Source organism: Xiphias gladius, chromosome 16, assembly GCF_016859285.1.
Source record: "Xiphias gladius isolate SHS-SW01 ecotype Sanya breed wild chromosome 16, ASM1685928v1, whole genome shotgun sequence".
NCBI classification, from domain to species: domain Eukaryota; kingdom Metazoa; phylum Chordata; class Actinopteri; order Istiophoriformes; family Xiphiidae; genus Xiphias; species Xiphias gladius.
In genome coordinates, this window is record NC_053415.1 from 24,718,878 (window position 1) to 24,738,646 (window position 19,769).

General features: G+C 41.4%; 1 protein-coding gene across 5 annotated transcripts; it reads left to right on the plus strand.

Annotated features, from left to right (window-relative positions):
• The first annotated feature begins 1,764 nt into the window (after positions 1–1,764).
• Positions 1,765–19,566, plus strand: ttll4 (tubulin tyrosine ligase-like family, member 4). Of its 5 annotated transcripts, none has more exons than XM_040148375.1 (21): positions 1,765–1,942; positions 2,760–4,133; positions 4,986–5,475; positions 6,351–6,522; positions 6,605–6,702; positions 6,868–6,931; positions 8,771–8,889; positions 9,567–9,677; positions 10,282–10,358; positions 10,509–10,703; positions 11,158–11,240; positions 11,355–11,483; positions 11,608–11,730; positions 12,163–12,261; positions 13,156–13,290; positions 13,369–13,506; positions 13,693–13,789; positions 14,143–14,353; positions 14,983–15,050; positions 15,194–15,264; positions 15,866–19,566. In XM_040148375.1, exons 2-21 carry the CDS (start codon positions 3,486–3,488, stop codon positions 16,053–16,055), a joined length of 3,318 nt encoding a protein of 1,105 aa, XP_040004309.1. In that variant the 5' UTR covers positions 1,765–1,942; positions 2,760–3,485; the 3' UTR covers positions 16,056–19,566. The 5 variants fall into 5 exon arrangements, with proteins under 5 accessions (XP_040004309.1, XP_040004310.1, XP_040004308.1 ...); XM_040148376.1 differs by having other exon boundaries at positions 1,765–1,938; XM_040148374.1 differs by having other exon boundaries at positions 1,765–1,914.
• The last annotated feature ends 203 nt before the right edge of the window (positions 19,567–19,769 follow it).

Genomic DNA, 19,769 nt, shown 5'->3' on the forward strand with positions numbered 1-19,769 from the left:
AGAGAAGGAGAGAGGAGAAGAAGAGGGGGAAATGGGACATGAGGAGGTGAGGAAAGAGAGGAAAACCAGAGGAGCAAGAGGGGAGGAGAGGAAGAACAGGAGCAAAGCCAGGAGGGAGCCCTCTAGTGATGAAGTGTGTGACGTACAAGCCTCTCTGGTCCTCAGCAAGGAAATGAAGGCAGAGGACCAGCTGAAGCTGAAACCCAAATACCATCGCGACCCGTGAAATGAAGCCATGCCAGATGCCGGATGCCAGATTTCATCAGTTTGAGTGGATAAAAGCATTTCTTGGGGGGCACTTAGGCCCCTGAAGGTGTTGTTTTTCAGGCCAAGCTGGACAGTCAGTGGGCTGAATAAGTGAAGGCAAATAAAGTGCTTCGCAGAGACTGACTGACTGAAAGAGCAGTCAGCAACACTGACACGATATGACGTTATGCCTAACCATTACTTTTTCCTGGGTTTTTTTTGTTTGTTTGTTTTCCTGTGACCGTTTCCTCATTTTCTTTGCAACAGTTAATCAGGCATGTGCCTTCATCTCAGAGGAAAATACTGAAGATTCTACATTTGGTAGAAATGCTCTTTAAATCAAAAATAGATGTGAAGCTGGGGGTTCCTCGCCATAGTGCAGCCACGGTGTCCCGTGCAACCTCACACTGCGGTGGATTGTGGGACACGCAAGTTTTCTTGTTTGTTTGTTTGTTTGATTTTTGGCGATTCCTGCGTCAAGGCTCTGAGAGGCTTTAGACTGAGACGAGGGACAAACGTAGAAACCCAATGTTCAGGGATTTTTCTCACGTTAACATAGATTTCCACAGAATATGGAGCGCACTGGAATAATGACTGTGTCGGCATCTGTCAGCCAAAAAGCACGTTGCATTTATAACAATTGCGTTTAATCCAAAACGTATTTGGCAGAGAAAAATTAGTCATATAGTCGAACATCTTGCAAGCAGAAAACTTTCTGAAGGACCCCTGATTCCCAGAACAGAATTTGATTAGCTGTGCCGTTTTCTTTTCTTTTTTTCTTTTTAACATTTCCAAGTAAGGAACAGTGGGAAAATACTCCATTACAAGCTAAAACCTCTTTTACTCAAACCTACTTACGTAAAAAGTACGGAAGTATTAACGGCCGCGTGTGCTTAAAGTATTAAAAGCCAAAGTAATCGTTTTGCACAGAAAATCAGCCGCCGTGACCGACACATTATAATAAATGACATTATTGTTAACGATGGATCGGTGCGTAAGCAGCATTCTACTGTTGTAGCTGCTCCAGATGGAGATAGTTTTGGCAACTTCAGGCTATATACAGTGTTGTAGTTTGGTCCAGTGGTTCCCAACCCAGGGGTCACGATCAAAGGGAGAGGAAAGAAGAAACAACAAAGCTCTGGTACACAAATCTGGATTCGTTTTTCATAGACGTCTGAAATGTGATCGAGGCTGGGGACCCACATAAATGTGTCATATGTTTTCTTTAATGTAAAATCTTAATCTGAAAAGTAACGAGTAACTTAAGTCGTCAAGTAAATGTGGTGGAGTAAAAGGTGCAGTATTTCCCTCTAAAATGTGGTGGGTTGGAAGGATAAAGTAGCATAAATTGGAAGTACTCAGGTAAAGTACCTAAACGCTGCATTTCAGTACTGTGCTTGAGCAAACGTTCGTCGGTTTCCACCGACGACTGTATCAGAAGATCACAGGAAAGTCTTGAATGATCAACAGGGCTGAGTGCTGGTGCGGTGACCGCTCTCAACCGGCGGGGGGAGCTCCGACTCAGAAGCGCGCCCCGAAGCGAGGCGGCACGCCGGCCCCAATAGACGGTCTTCGGCCATGATGTGTCACTCGGGCTTCTCAGCCGGCTACTGCCGTGCCAGAAACTCCATTGAGTAGCTGCTGGCGAAAAACCAACGAAACAACATGGTAGGGACACCACAGGGGGACAAAGTAGGTCTGGGTATATATTTTGTAAACCGATGGCAAGGCTGTGTTTTTGTCGTTGACCCTCCTGGTCCATCGGGCGGTCTTTGAAAACACCCGGCGACAGTTGGTGTTGTGTTGGTCGCTGTCGCTAAGCTAACGCAACCCGGGCGGCGCAGTGGTAAACAAGCTAGCCTAAGGTAACTGCTAACTGACGGTAGCCGTGAGGGTGAGTGCACTGTTTTTTAAGAATACCTCGGCCTTAAAGTCAGTCTCGCTTGGGCTGACGGTTTTGTTGTAGATACTTTCAACAGACTTGTTAGTTTTTCAGTTAGTTAGCCAACGTTAAGCTAAGCGTGAAGCGGCATGGAAGCACACACGTGAAACCAGCTCCGGTCAGTCCCGAGAGTTTGACAGCGGCGGAAAGAAAAACACGCAATCGAAGAAAAATGGCAGACTCCTGGCAACATCTGTAAATATAATATCTCGCTTTAGAAATACAGACTAGCCAGAACCAGTTTTTTTTAAACCTTAGGTTGATGTTCTGACTGTTGTCCTTTTGTTAATATCTTGACTATCTTCAGTATTAATGGTCGAATACCTCTTTTCCTAAATAAACCACCATTCTTTTTTTCTTTTTCCGAAGGAATAATATCTTGAGAAAGTTGTTTTTTTAAAATAGCTGGCAAAGGGATACCGGATCACTGGGATACCAGATCACTTTCAGGGGTTTTGTGTGACTTGCTCTCCATACAAGAGAGAGTACTTAATGATGTTCACTGTTCTGATCATTTATAAGGGGAAAGAATGGATGCTCTCAGACTGACTTTGATTCTCTTCCTGTGTAGTTTCAGCAGTGAAAGCTGGCAGTTTGTTACCCCCTGGGAAGCTACTGAGGATGATATGAGAACGCAGTGGACTCTGCGTACTCCTCCAAGGCCTGGAGCAGCCGAGTACACAGCAGCCCGAGACTCACATTTCATCCCCAAAGTGGTCAAGGATTAACAACTTTTGGCTCAGTCTGCATCAGCTAATAACATCACGACTCCTTGACCCAGCCTCGGCCTTATATTAAACTCGGAGGGTGACTGTTAATTAGAGCGGGAACCACTTTGCCTCAGGGAAAAAAAAACCTTATGTGCCTGCCTGTCTGAGCCTCAGGTGAAGGCTTATAACCCTGCATTGCCACCAAGAGCCCCCGGTGTCCTGCTGACCTGCTGCACAGGTGGCGGGCCCAAGCGTTGTGCTGCTGTCACTGCATCTGTGGTGGCAGTTATGAGTGCTGTTGGTCGGGATTTATCGAGAACTTGTAGTCCATTTACAGCGACCAACAGAAAGTTTACAATTCCATTAAGCTGGAGCTGACATTGCAAAAGTCATTCCTACTGAAGAACCACTCACCGCGTGGGGAGCAACCACGAGGGGTCTTTTAAGGACGAGAACCTGCCTCCACCTCAGGCTCATTTGGTATTGTCTTGACTATTAATTCCTATCCTGCCTGTCAATCCTCACACAAGACCCCTGCCGGTAAACTCAGCCCTTAAGAAATAACCACATCTTTGTTTGGAGGTGCCATGCCAACCAACCAGTCTTCCCCCTGGGGTGGGGGGAAGCTGCAGACCTCCTCTAATGCAGATAGTCCCACCACTGTAACCTCCGTCAGTACACACGCCAAGGCAGTTGCAGCCCCTAAGGTGCCTTTTAGTCAGACTTCCCTAGAGCTATTCAGGCAAAAGGACCAAGCCAAACCTCCTTCCTCCAATGTTGCCTCTTCTGCTTCACCCTTGAGGCAGACAAAAGTGTCCCTCCCTGGGGCTTCTGTATGGAAGAATGGGGACGGACATAAAACCAACACCCAGAGCCAACTGACCGCTGTGCCAGATGGGTCTCCAACCCTGCCACAACAACTTAATGGGATTCAAATCCCAAACAAGGTACTGGCAACAGGACCGAAGCAGCCTGGCAGCAGCCTCACAGGGACCGATGCCCCTTCCTCCATCCCCAAGAAAGAATGCCAGTTTGGGTTTAATGTTCTGCTGACAGGGACCATGCAGAAATGCACGTCGCTCCAAAGCTCTCAAGCTGAAAACGGTCTCGCAATGAGCAGATGTCAGGCTGCCACGGGTTATTCACCATTGGGACTGGAGCCTCTTTTGTCAGTTTGTCATCAAGACCTGTTCATCAAAGGACAGTCCACTCTGCAGCAAACTAACAAGCTGATGGTGAGTATTGATGTTGCCCAATGTGGAAACCACAGCAGCAAAGTCTTCGCTCAGCAAAATTGGAGTTTTAGCTCGTAACAATAAATACACACAGTGCTTTTCATAGTAGAACACTATCATAAGAATTTAAAAAGAGACAGACTTTGGTTGGGTTTGAGGTTTTCGGAGCTCCAGCTGTCCATTTAGAACAGAGTATATGATGTAGGGTGTAAATGATGGCCTATAAGTAACAAGAAATTGCAGTGGGGAACTGCCAAACTAAGTTTGAGGTAATTTAGAATCGGTGTCACCGTTACGTAGCTCGTACACCCCAGAGAACTGACAAGTTTATTATTCAATTATAAGTGTCCTAATTATTGTTACATTCCGGTATTATTCTTGTTCAAAATTATTTAAAAAGCGAATCTAAGGGATCTGCGTCAAGTTTGTTTGTTTATATATTGTGTTTACTATCAGATGATAATCATATCGGTATCAGTATCGGCCTCAGTCGGGCTGTAGTTTCATATAAAATGCATAACAAGCATGGAGTGCTCTGGATTTGTTGTAGGTAAGCATGGAAAATGTTTGTGTAAACTTAACTGAATATTATTTTTCTGCATTAAGCTCAGTAAGTCATAGTTAGGATTTTGATTTGTTAAACATTCCCTTGCTGTGGAACTCTGATGCTGATGCTTTCATTTTAATATCGGTAACTTAAAACTGTGCTGTCTATTCAGTATGGAAATTCCAGTCCCTTTAGTTACTGCGTATGTTGCGGTTTACAGAATTGTTTACATCAGGTAAGCTTTTTGAAAGTCCACTTACTGGATCCTCCTCCACATTTGACCTTTCCTTGTTTTGTCTTCCTAGCTTCAGGCTGCAGACTGTTCCTCTCTGCCATCAGTGCCTCCTCTATGCCTTACTCTTAGTGAACATCAGGGGGCAGCATTGGGAAAGGATGCCTCCAGACTTGATAGCACAAAAGTAGAAATAAAAAGCACAGCAAGAGAAACAACAACTACAACGAGGTGCCATTCAGCTAAACCAGCAGCAAAATGCAGTCAGACACAAAACCGTTGCACAATAATACCTGATTTAAACAATCAGTTGCGAGTAAGAGGTGGTCCTCCAGCACTTTTAGCAGCAACTGCAAACAGCGAGCCCCAAACAATGGCATCACTCAACGTAAACAAGCAGGCCCCAGAAAGTCAATATCCACCTGGGAGCACCCTGTCCACATGCAGAAGAATCAGTCCTCCGGAGGTCAGTCCCTTTCCAAATGGCCCCATGCCAACTGTGCCCAGTGCCAGTGTCTGTGCCACTCAGGAGCAGCAGCCCACACCGCCGGATGTCATCCCAGGTAATCTGAATTATTAGTTTACTTTATAAGAACGAAGACGAGAGAATAGTAGATTGTCTGGCCATTGAATCTGCAGCTTGGTTGCCAAGAACCTCAGAAATTGGCAAATTGGGGCAAATTGTAAAGAAATATTCATGAATAAGGTAGTACAGTATTCATGAGCTGATATTACGGGGACGTCTAGAAATACTGTTAATTCAATGTAAACTCACAGGACAAAGTGATAACTGCTTTAAAAAAACTCTGATGATGCTTATGGAGGCCATTAATCCACCAAGGACATGAGCATTCAAGACAAGGTGTTAGCTGTGAGATAAGAGCACTTGCACATCTCACATGGCTTTGTGAGAAGGGCACTATGTTGATCATTAATATTTTAGCATTAGCTACTACAAACACAATGGAGCAACAGTTTTACATGGTCAGAATCGTTTTGTTAAAGAAAAACAGACCTAAAGGATATGGCCAACATGTGACCCAGGGAGAAGGTATCTCTGCAGCACATATACTTCCCTGGAGCCTCCGTCAGCTGATGTAAAAAATGTATTGTAATCTGCGGTCACAGTGGAAAAAAAAAAAAATGGAGTTCATTCAAGAAAGCATGTCAACAGTGTCTGTGTGAAGAGTGGCTATGAGTGGAGTTGTATTAAAGTAATAAATCTTCAAAGAGCAGTTTGTGATTAATGTTTTTTCCCTGAAATACCATGAAATATTGGCAGAAAATCAGAAAAAAAAAACAGTCATGTCAAGTCAAGAAAATCATGAACTCAGTGTTCATACATGTGCAAGTTTTAGTATTCAGTTCCTAAGTAGCTAGCATAAAACCAGAATTGGTCAGAAACTGCGTAGATGCATGACTGCTCTTTCACTTGTAGACGTGGCCTCCTGTTCTGAAGGAACCTTGGTGGGTTCTGTGACCACTCAGATCTCCGCTATCCACCTAACCAAGCCGGGGCAGCCTGCTTCCATGTCATCTTCATCTCCATCACCTTCTTCTTCACCCTCGCCGACAGAGGAGTGTCCTGTTGGAGAGACTCAGCCGTCTGGGTGAGAAACGGCTTATTGCTTCTCAATCTGTAGATGCAGTTCTGTTTATTGTCCCCTTCACGTTCTCATTCTGAGCATCCAGCCTTTTATTAATTGTTTCCAGCCCGGAGTGCGTTATGCAGGTGGATGCAGGTGAGGAGGAGCTGCCCGATGAGCTGGAAAATGCATGTAGTGACGACGGTAAGATGATAAAATAAACCAGAACGCTCAGACTTACAGTATATACTCCAAGTACTTCATCATACTCAAGCTGCCTTAGTCAGCTGGTAATCAGCACTGTCAATGGAGTAAACAATCGATTTGAGTTTGTTTTTTGTTTTTTTGTTTTTTTTCTGTTGTCTCCAGACGATTCAGACTGTTCATCCATCAATGGCGCTTCATCTACAGCATCCATCGCTCTCCTTTCTGGGTGAGACATTCTGTATAAGCACACATGCAACTACATTATTTCTGTTCACATTTAAGAACACTACAAGCAGATGTGTAATTCCATACTAACTATGAGAGATTCTCTGTTACTGCATGCTCAGTCTTTTTTTTTTTTTTATCCCTCTCTATAAGTATCTTTCAAACCCTCCTGTGGTTTCACTATAGCCAAATAAATGATTGGAGGTCAGATAAAGTAAAATTAATCAATAATTTTAAACACTGTGTTAATTTTCTTCCTGCATACTCCTCATGTAGTGTACTTAAAAACAATAATTGTTAATTTAACAGACAGACCAATAGGAGTTAAGCCCACTTATGAATCTGCAAAGACACTTTTAAGTTTTTTTTTTTTGTTTTGTTTTGTTTTGTTTTCTCTCTCTCTCAACTTCAGCAACTTACACTACAGTTCAAAAAGTCGCTGTCTTTTCCTTGGACTGCCGAACATCGAAGCCTTTGTTTCTAATTGGTCTCCAAAAATTGCATAAAATATAAATCCGTCAAATCCTGTGGACTCTTTCTGTCCCTCTTTCATTCTCTCTCACTGCATTGTTAAAAGGAGCTGAAAGCAGCAGAGCGTGGTGGAAAGGTCTGCTGCATTGTGTGTCATTTTGTTCTCCACTGTGATGGCCTCAACTGTAGAACTCCCTACCAAAGACCCGGAGCTGATTCTCTGCTAAAACAGCCTGGATAGGGACCGCTATTGTCGCTTTTTCTTTTTTTTTTTGTTTTTACCCAAACCAGCTGATTTGTTGATGTGTTCATTTACATACGCCCCCCCCACCCCTTCTTGACAGCTACAGCTCCTGTATGTATAGTATACTGGTAAGTCGGCCTGGTCTAGCTGTAATGCCACCGTATACCTGTCGGAGGTAGAAGGATTTTATTTAAGAGAAAAGAACTGGAAGAGGATAATATCATCCCCTGTTCATTCGTCAACACTTTTAGCCATCTCTCCTTCCTTCCTAAATGACTGTCATGTGAGTGTTTTTATTTTATTTTTTTTATTTGTGTAATTTTGTGTTCTTCAGATGGGGTGAATGGTATTTTGCTAAAAAAAAAAAGAGCTCAGGATTCTGCCAGTGTTGGACTTACTTGCAGCTGCCTGTTCGATAAGATCCTGATTAGCTAACCAGCTGCATACTGCTCTCACTATGAAATACAGCTATTTATGTACCCCTGTTAATGTTAAGGTCATCATTTGTCTCGACTCTGTGTCAAAATGTACTTGTGCTCTCTGTGTGATGTCTCTAGCCCCAAATTCACACAGGCATCACGTTACTAGAACATAGTGCAGACGATGTCCGACTTGTGTTACAAACTGGTGACTGGATGTCAGCTTCAGTTATATAGAGGTCAGGGAACGTAACTCAAGCTGCATTACTTTTTAATCTTGTTGTGAGACTTCAATTTGGTTGTTTAATAGCAACAGGCTAAGAAGTTGCGTTATGTAAGCAGTCCCACTAGCTTCTTGACGCTCCTTGTCTCACAGTTGAGATGTTGTGGAGATGGAAGCATACAACACCTGATGGCCACAGAGAGTCAGAAGAAGTCAAAACACAGGCACTATTTTTTGTGATATAAACAGAATTTGTCATGATGATAATAGATTTTTGTTTTGAAGAAAGTCTAGAGCACAGTGCCTGACCTGATTATCCATGACGTACAATCCTCTCCTCTTTTGAAATGGGCTGCTGTTCACAGTACTATAGTGATGTTGGCTCGGATGTGAGAATCTGCATTTATGTGGAGGTCTGACAATCATTAATGTGTTGTTCACTCCTTTTTTCTCTGTGTCCCACTCTTTCTCTCGTTCTCCCAGTGTTGAGGAGCCGATGTTATTGGGGGCAGAAGATGATCGAGAAGAGCGACCAGCACTGGTTCCCAGTTTGTTCCCCCTCATTCGTCCAACACTCTACTTCAGCACCGCCAGTGAGAAAGGTCAGGACAGGCATGTCTATTGTATGAAACACAGTAGTTTTAACAATAGGCAAAGTTAACTGAGGCTCCTATAGGTACAACGCCAGTTTTCAGGTCGTTGTGATCAAAGAGGCAGAGTCCTCAAACACCTGTCAAGAAATACATGTCATATGACATGACATATTAGAGGACGGTGGGCTTGAGAAGAAGAGAGTATCTTTTTGTGATTGACAGAATGAAGGAATGTCTGTTACCGGAGCTGTTATTCAGAAAAACTTCGAAAATCACCAAAACAGCTCCTGTTGTATACAAATGATTTAACGAAACTGATACAAATCTCACCCAGCACATTCTCCTCACACGGCACAAAGATGCTGTTTGTAATGAACTAAGTGGTTGTTTCACTGAAAACGGTCGGCCTAGTCTGCTGCTTCATATTTATTAGTCAATGCTGATTCCTCTTTTGCCTTTTTGGCAGAAAACAGTTTAAAAAAAAGTTCATAGTTTGTGTGTTTATCTCCTCCTATCCAAGTCAGTTTAAAAATGTGATTATTATATTAATGTAGTAAATAGTTTTACCTAAGTTACATCATTGCATCCCTCCAGTAGGTGTTAAAGTGCATCATGCATGCAGTCTGTGATTACTGTTGGTAAACAATATATGATAATAAATGCTCTTGTTTTTTCGTGCTCCACAGTTGAACTGCTGCCTGCAGAACAAAGACGACTGCTGAAATGGAAGATGAGCACCGTCACTCCTAATGTGGTCAAACACACCATTGCCAGGTCACACTTCAAAGTCACCAAGAGTAAGTCATTGTGTGTGTTTGAGTGACTGTTTCTGCTGGGGTAAATTTTCATTTGCAACACATATTTCGGAAACCGTTCATCATAGACAGGGGTGATCATGATCTAAATGTTATATCTGCCAAACCTCAAACTCTGGTAAACATAGTTTTTGTGGATTAAATCTTAAATGCTCACCAGCTACACAGTTGTCACAGTGTTCAGAAGCGTCACTGTTTCAATGTCTTTAAATACAGATAATTCTGTAAAACAATACAGAATTGTTTTTTAAGCCTGACCCTGCACCAATGGTATTTTTAAATTTGCTGTGATTCATGATAAATCTGTTATCTACAACTCTGTATTCAATGTCTCGCGCAAGGTCTGATTTCATGCAGGATGTCACTTTAATTAGATATTTTTTGTCACAATGTATGTAAATGATTTTGAACAACACATATCTTTGGTAGGTAGTGTTTTGTAGTTGGCTCTAAACACTTTACCTAAAAGGTCATTTCAGTGGAGGCGTAACATGCACTTGGTGGAATGTAAATGAACATGTAAGAGAAAACTGTGACGATTTTCCTGGATGATCCAAATCTGTTTGTCGCGCTGTTGTTCATGTAGAAAGCCATGACTGGCTGGGCTGCTGGGGACACCACATGAAGTCTCCTGGCTTCAAGGCCCTCGGGGAGCACCAGAAGGTGAGAATCTGTAGGTCAACTAATAATCCCAGTTTGTGCACCCAGGAAGCCTTAACTTTAAGAACGGTGAAATTATCAAATGATCTTTTAGATCTTCTGAATTACTTTTAACTTGGTTGTTTTGTTTTTTTTTTGCTCATTTTGTTGTAGTTGAACCACTTCCCAGGAACGTTTCAGATAGGCAGGAAAGACCGGCTGTGGAGGAACCTGTCCAAGATGCAGGTTCGCTTTGGTAAACAAGAGTTCAACTTTTTCCCCCGGACCTTCGTCCTTCCTCAGGACATCAAGCTGCTCCGCAAAGCCTGGGAGGAAGGTGGCTCCAGGCAGAAATGGATCATCAAACCTGTATGTTCTGCTAGTCGATGATCATTTTGTCAGTTTATGTGTAACTATAATAAATCTGTAAAGGCAAATCGGTATCAAAACACAGGAAAAAAATCATAGATTAAATGTGAACTTGTGTTTTGGATTTTGTTGGTGTTGAATTACGGCATTGACAGGAATGTTGATTTATGCCTATCTGTGAGGATGTCTTCTATTTTTTAATAATTTTTAATTTTGTCTTTGGGTTTCAGATGGATAGTTCGTTGTTCTATCAGATAATGATTATGATTAGCTTTTTAGTTACTGTAAAAGGTGAAGAGGTTAGTTGTTTGGTGATGAGTCATCCAGATCATGAGGCTTAGAAGTATGTTGAAGTTTAAGGAAACGTACGTTTTGCTTTTGCTTTTTTCAGTACAATGCTATCAGTGAACTTCTTTTACTACACTTTTCTACCTTTTCCTACTACCTATAATAGCCTGCATCAGCCAGAGGAATAGGTATCCAGGTCATCCACAAATGGAGCCAGATGCCCCGTAAGAGACCACTACTGGTCCAGAAGTAAGTAATCCACATTAGACCATTTCTGGTTTGGAACGTAGCAGCCAGAGACCATTTTCCAGTACCTGATACCACATTATTATTATTATATTTTATTCTGCTTGTCTTTTACAGGTACCTTCACAAGCCCTACCTCATCAGCGGTAACAAGTTTGACCTGAGGATCTATGTCTATGTGACATCCTATGACCCGCTCAGAATTTACATCTTCACTGACGGACTGGTTCGATTCGCCAGCTGCAAGTCAGTTTTCACCACAACCGCCACAATGACAAGTGAACAGTCCAAACAGATTCAGATGGAATATAAATGATCTACATTTAGCTAACTCCTGTTTTTTGTTTTGTTTTTTTTTTTCTCATTTTAGGTATTCGTCTTCCATGAAGACTCTGAGTAACAAGTTCATCCACCTGACCAACTACAGCGTCAACAAGAAAAACTCTGAATACCAGACTAACAGTGATGACAAGGCCTGCCAGGGACACAAATGGTAACGGAAAGAGAAAAGAAGGAAGTGTTTATGTTTGAATATGATGAAGCATCGAGGGAGGGAAAGTAGTCATTGGAAGAAGTGAAAGCAGGGAACAAGGGACGAAGGGACGATTTAGGGCACAGCCTGACTGAATACAGCCAGGACAGCACTTGGTACGAGAACAGACTGAAACTTGGAGGGAGAGAAGAAGAAAGGAATGAATGAATAAATAATTATTGGATTGTAGTTATTTGGCTCCTTCCAAAGGGTTTAAGTAAACCAACAACCATAATTATGCTTACAAACCAGGTTCACCTCTCACAAATTAATAAAAAGTGTAAAAATGAAACCCAAATCTGCACCACATTTCCACAACCAATAAACTTTGTGTATGCTGTCTCCGCACATAGATTCACCGACTCTAACAAAATGTGTTTTTTGTGTTTCCAGGGCTTTGAAGGCCTTGTGGCAGTATCTCGGTTCTAAGGGAATCAACACAACTCTGTTATGGGAGAAGATTAAAGACATTGTGATCAAAACCATCATTGCGTAAGTTTCAGTCAGTCAGTCATTCATTCATTAGATGCAGGAGGTGGTCACACAAGGTGGACCACAACTGCAGGGTGATTTTTTTTTTTTTCTCATAGCGCTTCTTCTTTTTTTGTCAAAAATATTTTTAAGGGTGAAATTTCAGTTGTATTTCAATTATTTCCCATAAAAATTAATTTCAATTTTTTTCTCAAAAAAATCAAAAACATTCTATATTTTTTTGCAGCTTTAGCTTTTACATGACAACCTAATGAAACGCTTTTCTTTAAATAATTAAGATAATGTCATCGAGTTTCATCAAATTGTAAGAACAAGAATACTGACACTATAAAGGCGGGATTTTTCTCTCATTGTTGTCAAAGTGGATATACAGTATTTTCATTAACTATAAAACATTTACCTTGGTTGACAAATATCTCGTCGTTAATCCTTTACCAAAATGAAATCAAAATACAGCGGCTTGAATGACACTAAATATTTAAATGTCCAAGAACGTTTTGAAGTGTTTCCGAAAGTAATGCAATAGAAGAGAGTTTTTAGAAGGTGCCATTAATCATCTCTGCAGATACCTCTTTTGTGAGTGAGTCAACCCTTCTTGTTGATAGGTTAGTTTATTTTGTCCAGTAGGCTGTAGTCCACATTTCCCTTAGTTTAAACATGAAGTGAGTTCACAGCAGAGCATCCAGTCCCTCCTAAGTGAAACTCTGCAGATTCTCCTTTTTCAGAAGAAGACTGGAATTCTGCAGTCAGCATGGTCACTATGGGGAAACATGAAAATGGTTCAGTTTTGAATTTTGCATGAAATGAAGTGGTCGATGACAAGAGAGATTTTGAAATAATGAAATAATAATGATTCTGAAATAAGCAGGCCGTCTCCTGTGTGTCGGTTATCAGGTCAGAACCGTACGTTAACAGCCTGCTGAAGATGCACGTTCGGACACCTTACAGCTGCCACGAGCTATTTGGCTTCGACATCATGCTGGACGAGAACCTCAAACCCTGGATCCTGGAAGTTAACATATCACCCAGGTAACGCACATGTACACACACACAGACGCATACAGGCTTTCAAACTACATCTTGTAACTGCTGTGTTTCTGGTTCCAGCCTCCATTCCAACACGGCGCTGGATGTTTCCATCAAAGGTCAGATGATCAGAGATCTCCTGAACCTGGCTGGCTTTCGTATTCCGCAAAGAGAAGATGTGGTCGCTCCCTGCAGCAGCACCTCTAGCTCCACCAGCAGGTAGGGATGAGGTACTACACCACAGGCAGCGATCATACCTACTACATAGCGGTCCTGTGACTGAAATGAAGCAAATGGTGATAATTTAGCAACAACTTTGTATAATACAAATCAAATACAACCTCAGGAATTACATTAAACGTGGAATTAACACCTCTGTGTGTGTGTTTATGTGTTTATTTGTAGTCTCTGTGGAGGGAACAGGGAGAGGACCAAATCAGATCTTTCGGCTGATGAGAAGGTTAAACGGGCATTTTACCTCACACAGCGCTACGCCGACCAGGTACACAAACACACACAAACAATCTGGATCAGAGAAAGTGAATCTATGTCAAGGCAATGTATACTAAATCACAGGTAGATGTTTAAAAGTGTGTGCATTTAATTTAGTCCAGAAAGTTTGAAAGTGTATTCAGTTAAACAGCAACAAAAACAGCCCCATGTCAGAGGTTTTTGAACATTATTTCAATTAATTGCAAAATTGCACAAGATTGAAATTCTCAGAAAAAGCCAAAGCTAATGGTGTTTTTCTTTGACCACTTTTCTGTACTACCACTGTACCGCTGGTGGTGACGTTTAGTACTGGTTTGATTATTGGTAATTACAACTTTGTCTGTTTCCTTCTGTCTCTGTCAGGACTTCCTCTCTACAGTGTTGGACGTCTTAACTCCAGACGACGTTCGTGTGCTGGCAGAGAGCGAAGACGAGATGAGCCGTCGGGGAGAGTTTGAGCGAGTTTTCCCATCGCCGTCGTCATCCCGCTACCTTCGCTTCTTCGAATCGCCGAGATACCTCACCATCCTCCTGGATCAGTGGGAACAGAAATACTGGAACAACAGGACCAAGGGTATGTGTGTTAGATAAATGCACTGCTTTTTCACAATAGTGATATATAGTATACCTCAGTGGGGTCAATTTATTAAGGATTTGCGGTGCTTTTTTTAAGACCCTAATGAGACAGAAATTGTTTATCTGTATTTACTTTTTGGTTGCACTGAAGTCGAAAATAACAGAAAGGAAGCACAGTTATGATATTGCCAATCGTGTCACCCTTAGTTGAGAATTGCAGCAGGGAATTGGATTGTCACACCAGTGAACATGACAATGAACAGAATAAGCTCAGCTTTCAACCACATCTCACAGTCTTCCACCGACCATCCATGGGGGAAGACTGCAAGATGTAGTTGGAAGCGCTGATGAAATAAAGATGAAATGTGTGGGAGTTGTCTTTGTTTTGTTTTTCAATGTGTTTTAGACCCTTTAATACTTGCATCTTTACTCAGAAACCTTAGTTGGAAGTTGAGAGATTCAGAGTCCAGCATCCGAACAGAGAATGAGGTCAATCTTCTGTCATAACTGAAGCAGAAACACAGGAGCACCTCTTGACACACAGAGGGCAGAGGAAACACTGGAACTGTTGGGACAGTTAACCCAGATTTTATGGATTCTGCGTGTAAAATTCTGTCTTATGTGCAGGTATCAGTCTGCTGAGGACTCTCTGTCAGAAAGGTGTCCATCTGGGAACCAGTGACCCCGCTCATATAGTAAGGAACTGTGGAAAAGATTAAATTGAATTGTCTGAATAGATGATTAATGTGACATGTTTATGATCAGAAAATCAATGGTTTGATTTGAAATGTTGAATCATTCTGCTTGTCTCTCTGGTTGTGTCTGTGTGTCTGTCTAGTGGTCCAAGTGTAGCTACATCTCCAGGTTTGAACCCCAGAGACAAGACGTTGTCGGCCCTTCCAGATCCAGGTACACACACACACACACACACACACACACACACACACACACACACGCATGACATAAATATAAAGTTCAGGTGTCAGGAAAGCACTGATACTGCTTTTTTTTTTTTTTTTTTTTTAATCCCTGAGAGAGACAGAGAACAAAATATTGTCCTACAAGTACAGATGCACTACAGAATTTAATATCATATTACTATGCAATATTTAGTTTCATGTGTAATGCTTGTCCTTTTATGTATATGAATTTTTCTTGGGATCATCTATGAATGTGGAAAAATAGGTTAATAAATTAAAGAATCTACAAGGGTTCAACAAGACTAAAGGATTATAGGATTACGTTAAGGTTTCCTTCAATCTTCACTTGGATGTATATTTCATTAGCCTTTAAAAGGCACAAACATCCTCTTCATAATATTTATTATAGAAATACCTGCTAAGGTTATGGGTTAAAACTTAACACTGTTGTGACCATAATATCGCCGTTATTTAGAGTAGGTTAGGATTAGGATTTTGGAGTAGGTTAGAATAGGTTAGGTCACTGCACTGTAAATGAAGTTACTAAGTTAGTAAATTTCCCTTCTGCCCCCTCCTGTCTTGTTCTCCAGGGTGGTGGTCAGCCATCAGCACCGGAGCCATCATGATGACACTGACGAAGGTTCGGACAGGGAAGTTGCTTCGGTCTCCAGCCTGCCTGTTTCGCCAAGTCCTGGATCTAGTGTCAGCAGCAGTGCCTGTGCAAGCCCTCAGCCCAGCCTCACCCAGAGCCTGCTGCCCCAACAGTTTGCCTTGCTCTGATGATCTGGTTTGCTCTCATGATGCTCAGTACCCGGAACAGACACGAAGCTCAGGGTCTTACTGGGCCCTATCCTCTTCCGTAGCAAACCCTCGCTCTGGGTAGAACTGTAAGCTTGAAGCCGAGTATTAACAAACACTGTAGAAGGGCGTGAATTTTGGTCTTTAATAGAATTGCAGTTGGCTATCAAATGAAGCATTGCGGTAGGTGGCAAATACTAATGTGATTTTTGTGAAGAAAGGGGACCCTTAAAAAAATTAAAAAAAAAATAATAAAATGCAGAAACTTTTTGAATGTTGGGCTACTTTAGTGCTAAAATCAAAATGGCAGTCAGTTCATGGCAGCTCATCCTTTCTACTCTTCAAATAAGCCTCCGTTACAGCTCCATCAGTGAAAATATAATATTTTAAGGACAGATAAGTGTTGTTGTTATGTTGTAGCCCACTTAGTTCAAATTACATACATCATCCTGCCTAAACTTGAACCATGCTGGTGATACATATGGTAATCCCTCACTGTGAGCTTTACGTCTGCTTAATTTCATTTCGTGCAAACTTTTCAAATCAGTCAGCAGCATAACCGTGCAATGACTGTGCAAGTTTGACAAGAATAGAAGGAAACATGATAGGTGTGACACTCTGATTTATTTCAGCACTATATCAGACAGAGTATTAACTTTGTATCGTTAACAGTTTTAGCATGTGAACACACTTGTTAAGGCCATGTTGTAACCTATATTAAAACAGCATGAGGCACTTGGACAACAATTGAAGCAGATTTGACATTCGTACAGTGAGACCGCTGCATTGGTATAACGTAGAACCAGTCATCCAGCAAAAAAAGTGGAACTTGGCTCATCTTTGCCCCAACACAACGTCATCTGGCCAGAGTATGGGCTGGCTACATGTCCGAAAGATACGTTACAGCTAGAACTCCGTGATTCTGCTGTTTACTCAGCCAGTGTTGTGAAAGAGGATGATGACTGAGGCTGGAGTTGTCTCATAGTATTATAATCTGCTCTGCGGTGGCTTCAGATAAGTCTTAAAGTAGCAACATGCCCCTGCATATGCGGAGTCTTCTGTCTTTTTAAACCCGTGCCATTTTCAGTCTGAGTGCCTCCGGATCCCATTGGCCCGCACACGCTGATCCTCACTGGCTTCTGCTACTAAACCTAAACTGTGAATAAAACCTGCTGGGCTTCCTCACAACTTATATCACAAAGCAAAGTTGGCATAGGCTGTCGATTTGTGTGTTGTGTATATATACACACACTAGCATAAAGAAGACTGCAAAGCCAACATTGCCTTACGGTACAAAACAGTGGTCCAAAGTTGAGCTGATAAATAATGACACAATACTGTGATTTCTCTGGTGTCTTTAAACCTCAGACTGTTGTTCGTTTGGTGTTAAGAGGACTGTTGAGCAACTAATCGCACAAGTGTTAATTTCTTAGCCTTAAAGACGTGTGTGTGTGTGTGTGTGTTTGTGTGAAAATAGAGAAGACGAGGAAAAAAAGGCACTCAGTAGACAAATGAAGGGAGAGATGGGGAGTTGGAGAAGAGGAGCGCCGCAGGAAAAGACCATTCTGAGCTCACCGGATGTCCTGTGGTGTGCTGAGATCTCTGCAGCTCATTTCAAACATCTTTCTAACGTCTCAAGTGTCACCACTTAATTTTAATTTCATTGGTTGGTGGTAGTGTGTTTAACAAAACCTTATTTTGATTCCTTGAGTTTGACTTACAATATGTTAAAATACTTGGAGATGAAAATTTGATTATTCGGTCTGTGGACAAAAAAGTTAATATTACCAACCACATTTGTAATTTTAACTCAAAGCAGTTTAACTCATATTGAAGTCGTCTGATAACAGCAACCTAATTAGACTTTGATTTTCTTTTCTGATGATTACTTGTACACAAAAGATAGTTTATAGAATTTATTGAAAGCTGCAAAAATGCAAGTCCAGCAGCAGATTTTAACCCACCACAACCTGACAGTGTATTTCACTGACACCAACTTGTGTCGGTTAAATGTTTCTAGAAAGTTCCACTGAGGCTCGTTAACACCGTGTGTTGAGCGGTTGTAAACTGAGTGCTGGACTGGGCTTCAGTGTTTGCTGTTTGAGGGGAACCAGTTTCGGAGTTCTTATTGTATCCTCAGGAAAAGAAAAAAAAAGTGTGTGTATTTCAAAAATATACATCTACTGTGAGGACACTTTCAGAAATGTAACGTGAAACTACTTGAAGTTGAAATTATTTGGGTACACTTCCTCTTAAAGCCAGTATCTATCTTAACAAAGTGGTTGAAGAGGAGAAAGGTTTAGCTGTCACATGGAAACATCTGCTACTGCTTCTGGAAGTCTCAGACTCACTTGTGTGAATGTTTAGAATTAATTAATTAATTTACTAACAGATTGCAAACTGCTGTGCAGTGTCAGTATGTAGCACACATTTAAAACTTCAAGGAACTTTTCATTAACATTTCATTATCATAAATGACATAGAAGGAGAAATGAGAATGTAGATGTAGTAAAATGCTATTTTAAAAATAGTGATTGCATTTAAGCAAACTTGGATGTGATGTGGAAGCACAAGGTGGCGTCTGGAGACTTTTTCCCGGTGTACAGAGCTCTGTCTGAGTAACCAGGTGCTCCGCATGGAGCTACACAAGGCACAGGCAAATGGCCCATTCACACAGAGAAGCATCGCTGAGGGGAAATGTTTTTAAATTCAATTTCAAACATAGCTGCAACTACTGATTATTTCATTCCTGGATAGTCTATTTATTACTCTGTGTAATAATGTATTAATCGCTCATCCTCTTCTACACCTCTTGTGAAACATCTAGCATCCTCATGGTGCCCTGCATTTCTCTGTCTGAACTGGGCCGTACACAGTATTAGCCTAGCATCACACATCCACCGTTAGGAAGGCACCAACTGGCCATCATGGGTAGTTTTGTATGTTTTTGCTTATTCCTGATTCGGCATAATAAATAAATAAATCACGTATATTAAAACATCTGTAGTTATTTAAAATATAGGTTAAAAGAGCTAAAACGTATAAAACCCCCAATGTAGTCGTTCAACACACGTTATTGTCCATTAAGCTACTCTTAGGTAATGACTCTCAGAGGGGTTTCGTTGGCCCTTGAGGCGTGAACCCAACTAGTTAACGAATGAACATGTCAACCTTCATGGTGGAGAATCATTCTTACTGGAGTCTTAATGCTTTCATTTGACAATACCGTCGACCGGCTCTGACACATTGAACAGATTCCACTTCACATTGGAGCCACGCCACCGTCATGTCTGTCGGCTGCTTTACAGAATTTATATATATATTACAAAATTAAGTAATAATACTGCATTTGAAGATGTTTTTAACATAACTGAAATGTTATAAATAAGTGGAGAAGATAATATTTTTACTAACTTGACAATTGTAAAATTTCTATGTGAAAGGGCTGTATGAGTTGCTCAGGATGACTTTTTCAAAATAAAAGTTATTTGAGGTGCAAGTCTCATGACAGATCTTTATCTGAGTGATTTTCAACAGTTATTTTCAGTTTTATAGTGTTTTGTAAACAAGGGTGTTCTTTTCTTGCGGGTATTTGAAATTATTCTTTGCCGTAGTTGTCAAAGAGCGGAGGAATCGGCTTTTTATCAGTCAAGTGTAAATTTTCCATTTTGGATGTGAGAGCATGTTAAGCCTCTG

What these genes read in the sequence shown, in the direction of transcription:
- ttll4 (XM_040148375.1), top strand. Translation starts at nt 3,486, where the DNA reads ATGCCAACCAACCAGTCTTCCCCCTGGGGTGGGGGGAAGCTGCAGACC. An exon ending in TCCATCGCTCTCCTTTCTGG is followed by an intron (nt 6,932 to 8,770) that starts GTGAGACATTCT and finishes TCGTTCTCCCAG; the next exon opens with TGTTGAGGAGCCGATGTTAT. An exon ending in GAAGTTAACATATCACCCAG is followed by an intron (nt 13,291 to 13,368) that starts GTAACGCACATG and finishes TTCTGGTTCCAG; the next exon opens with CCTCCATTCCAACACGGCGC.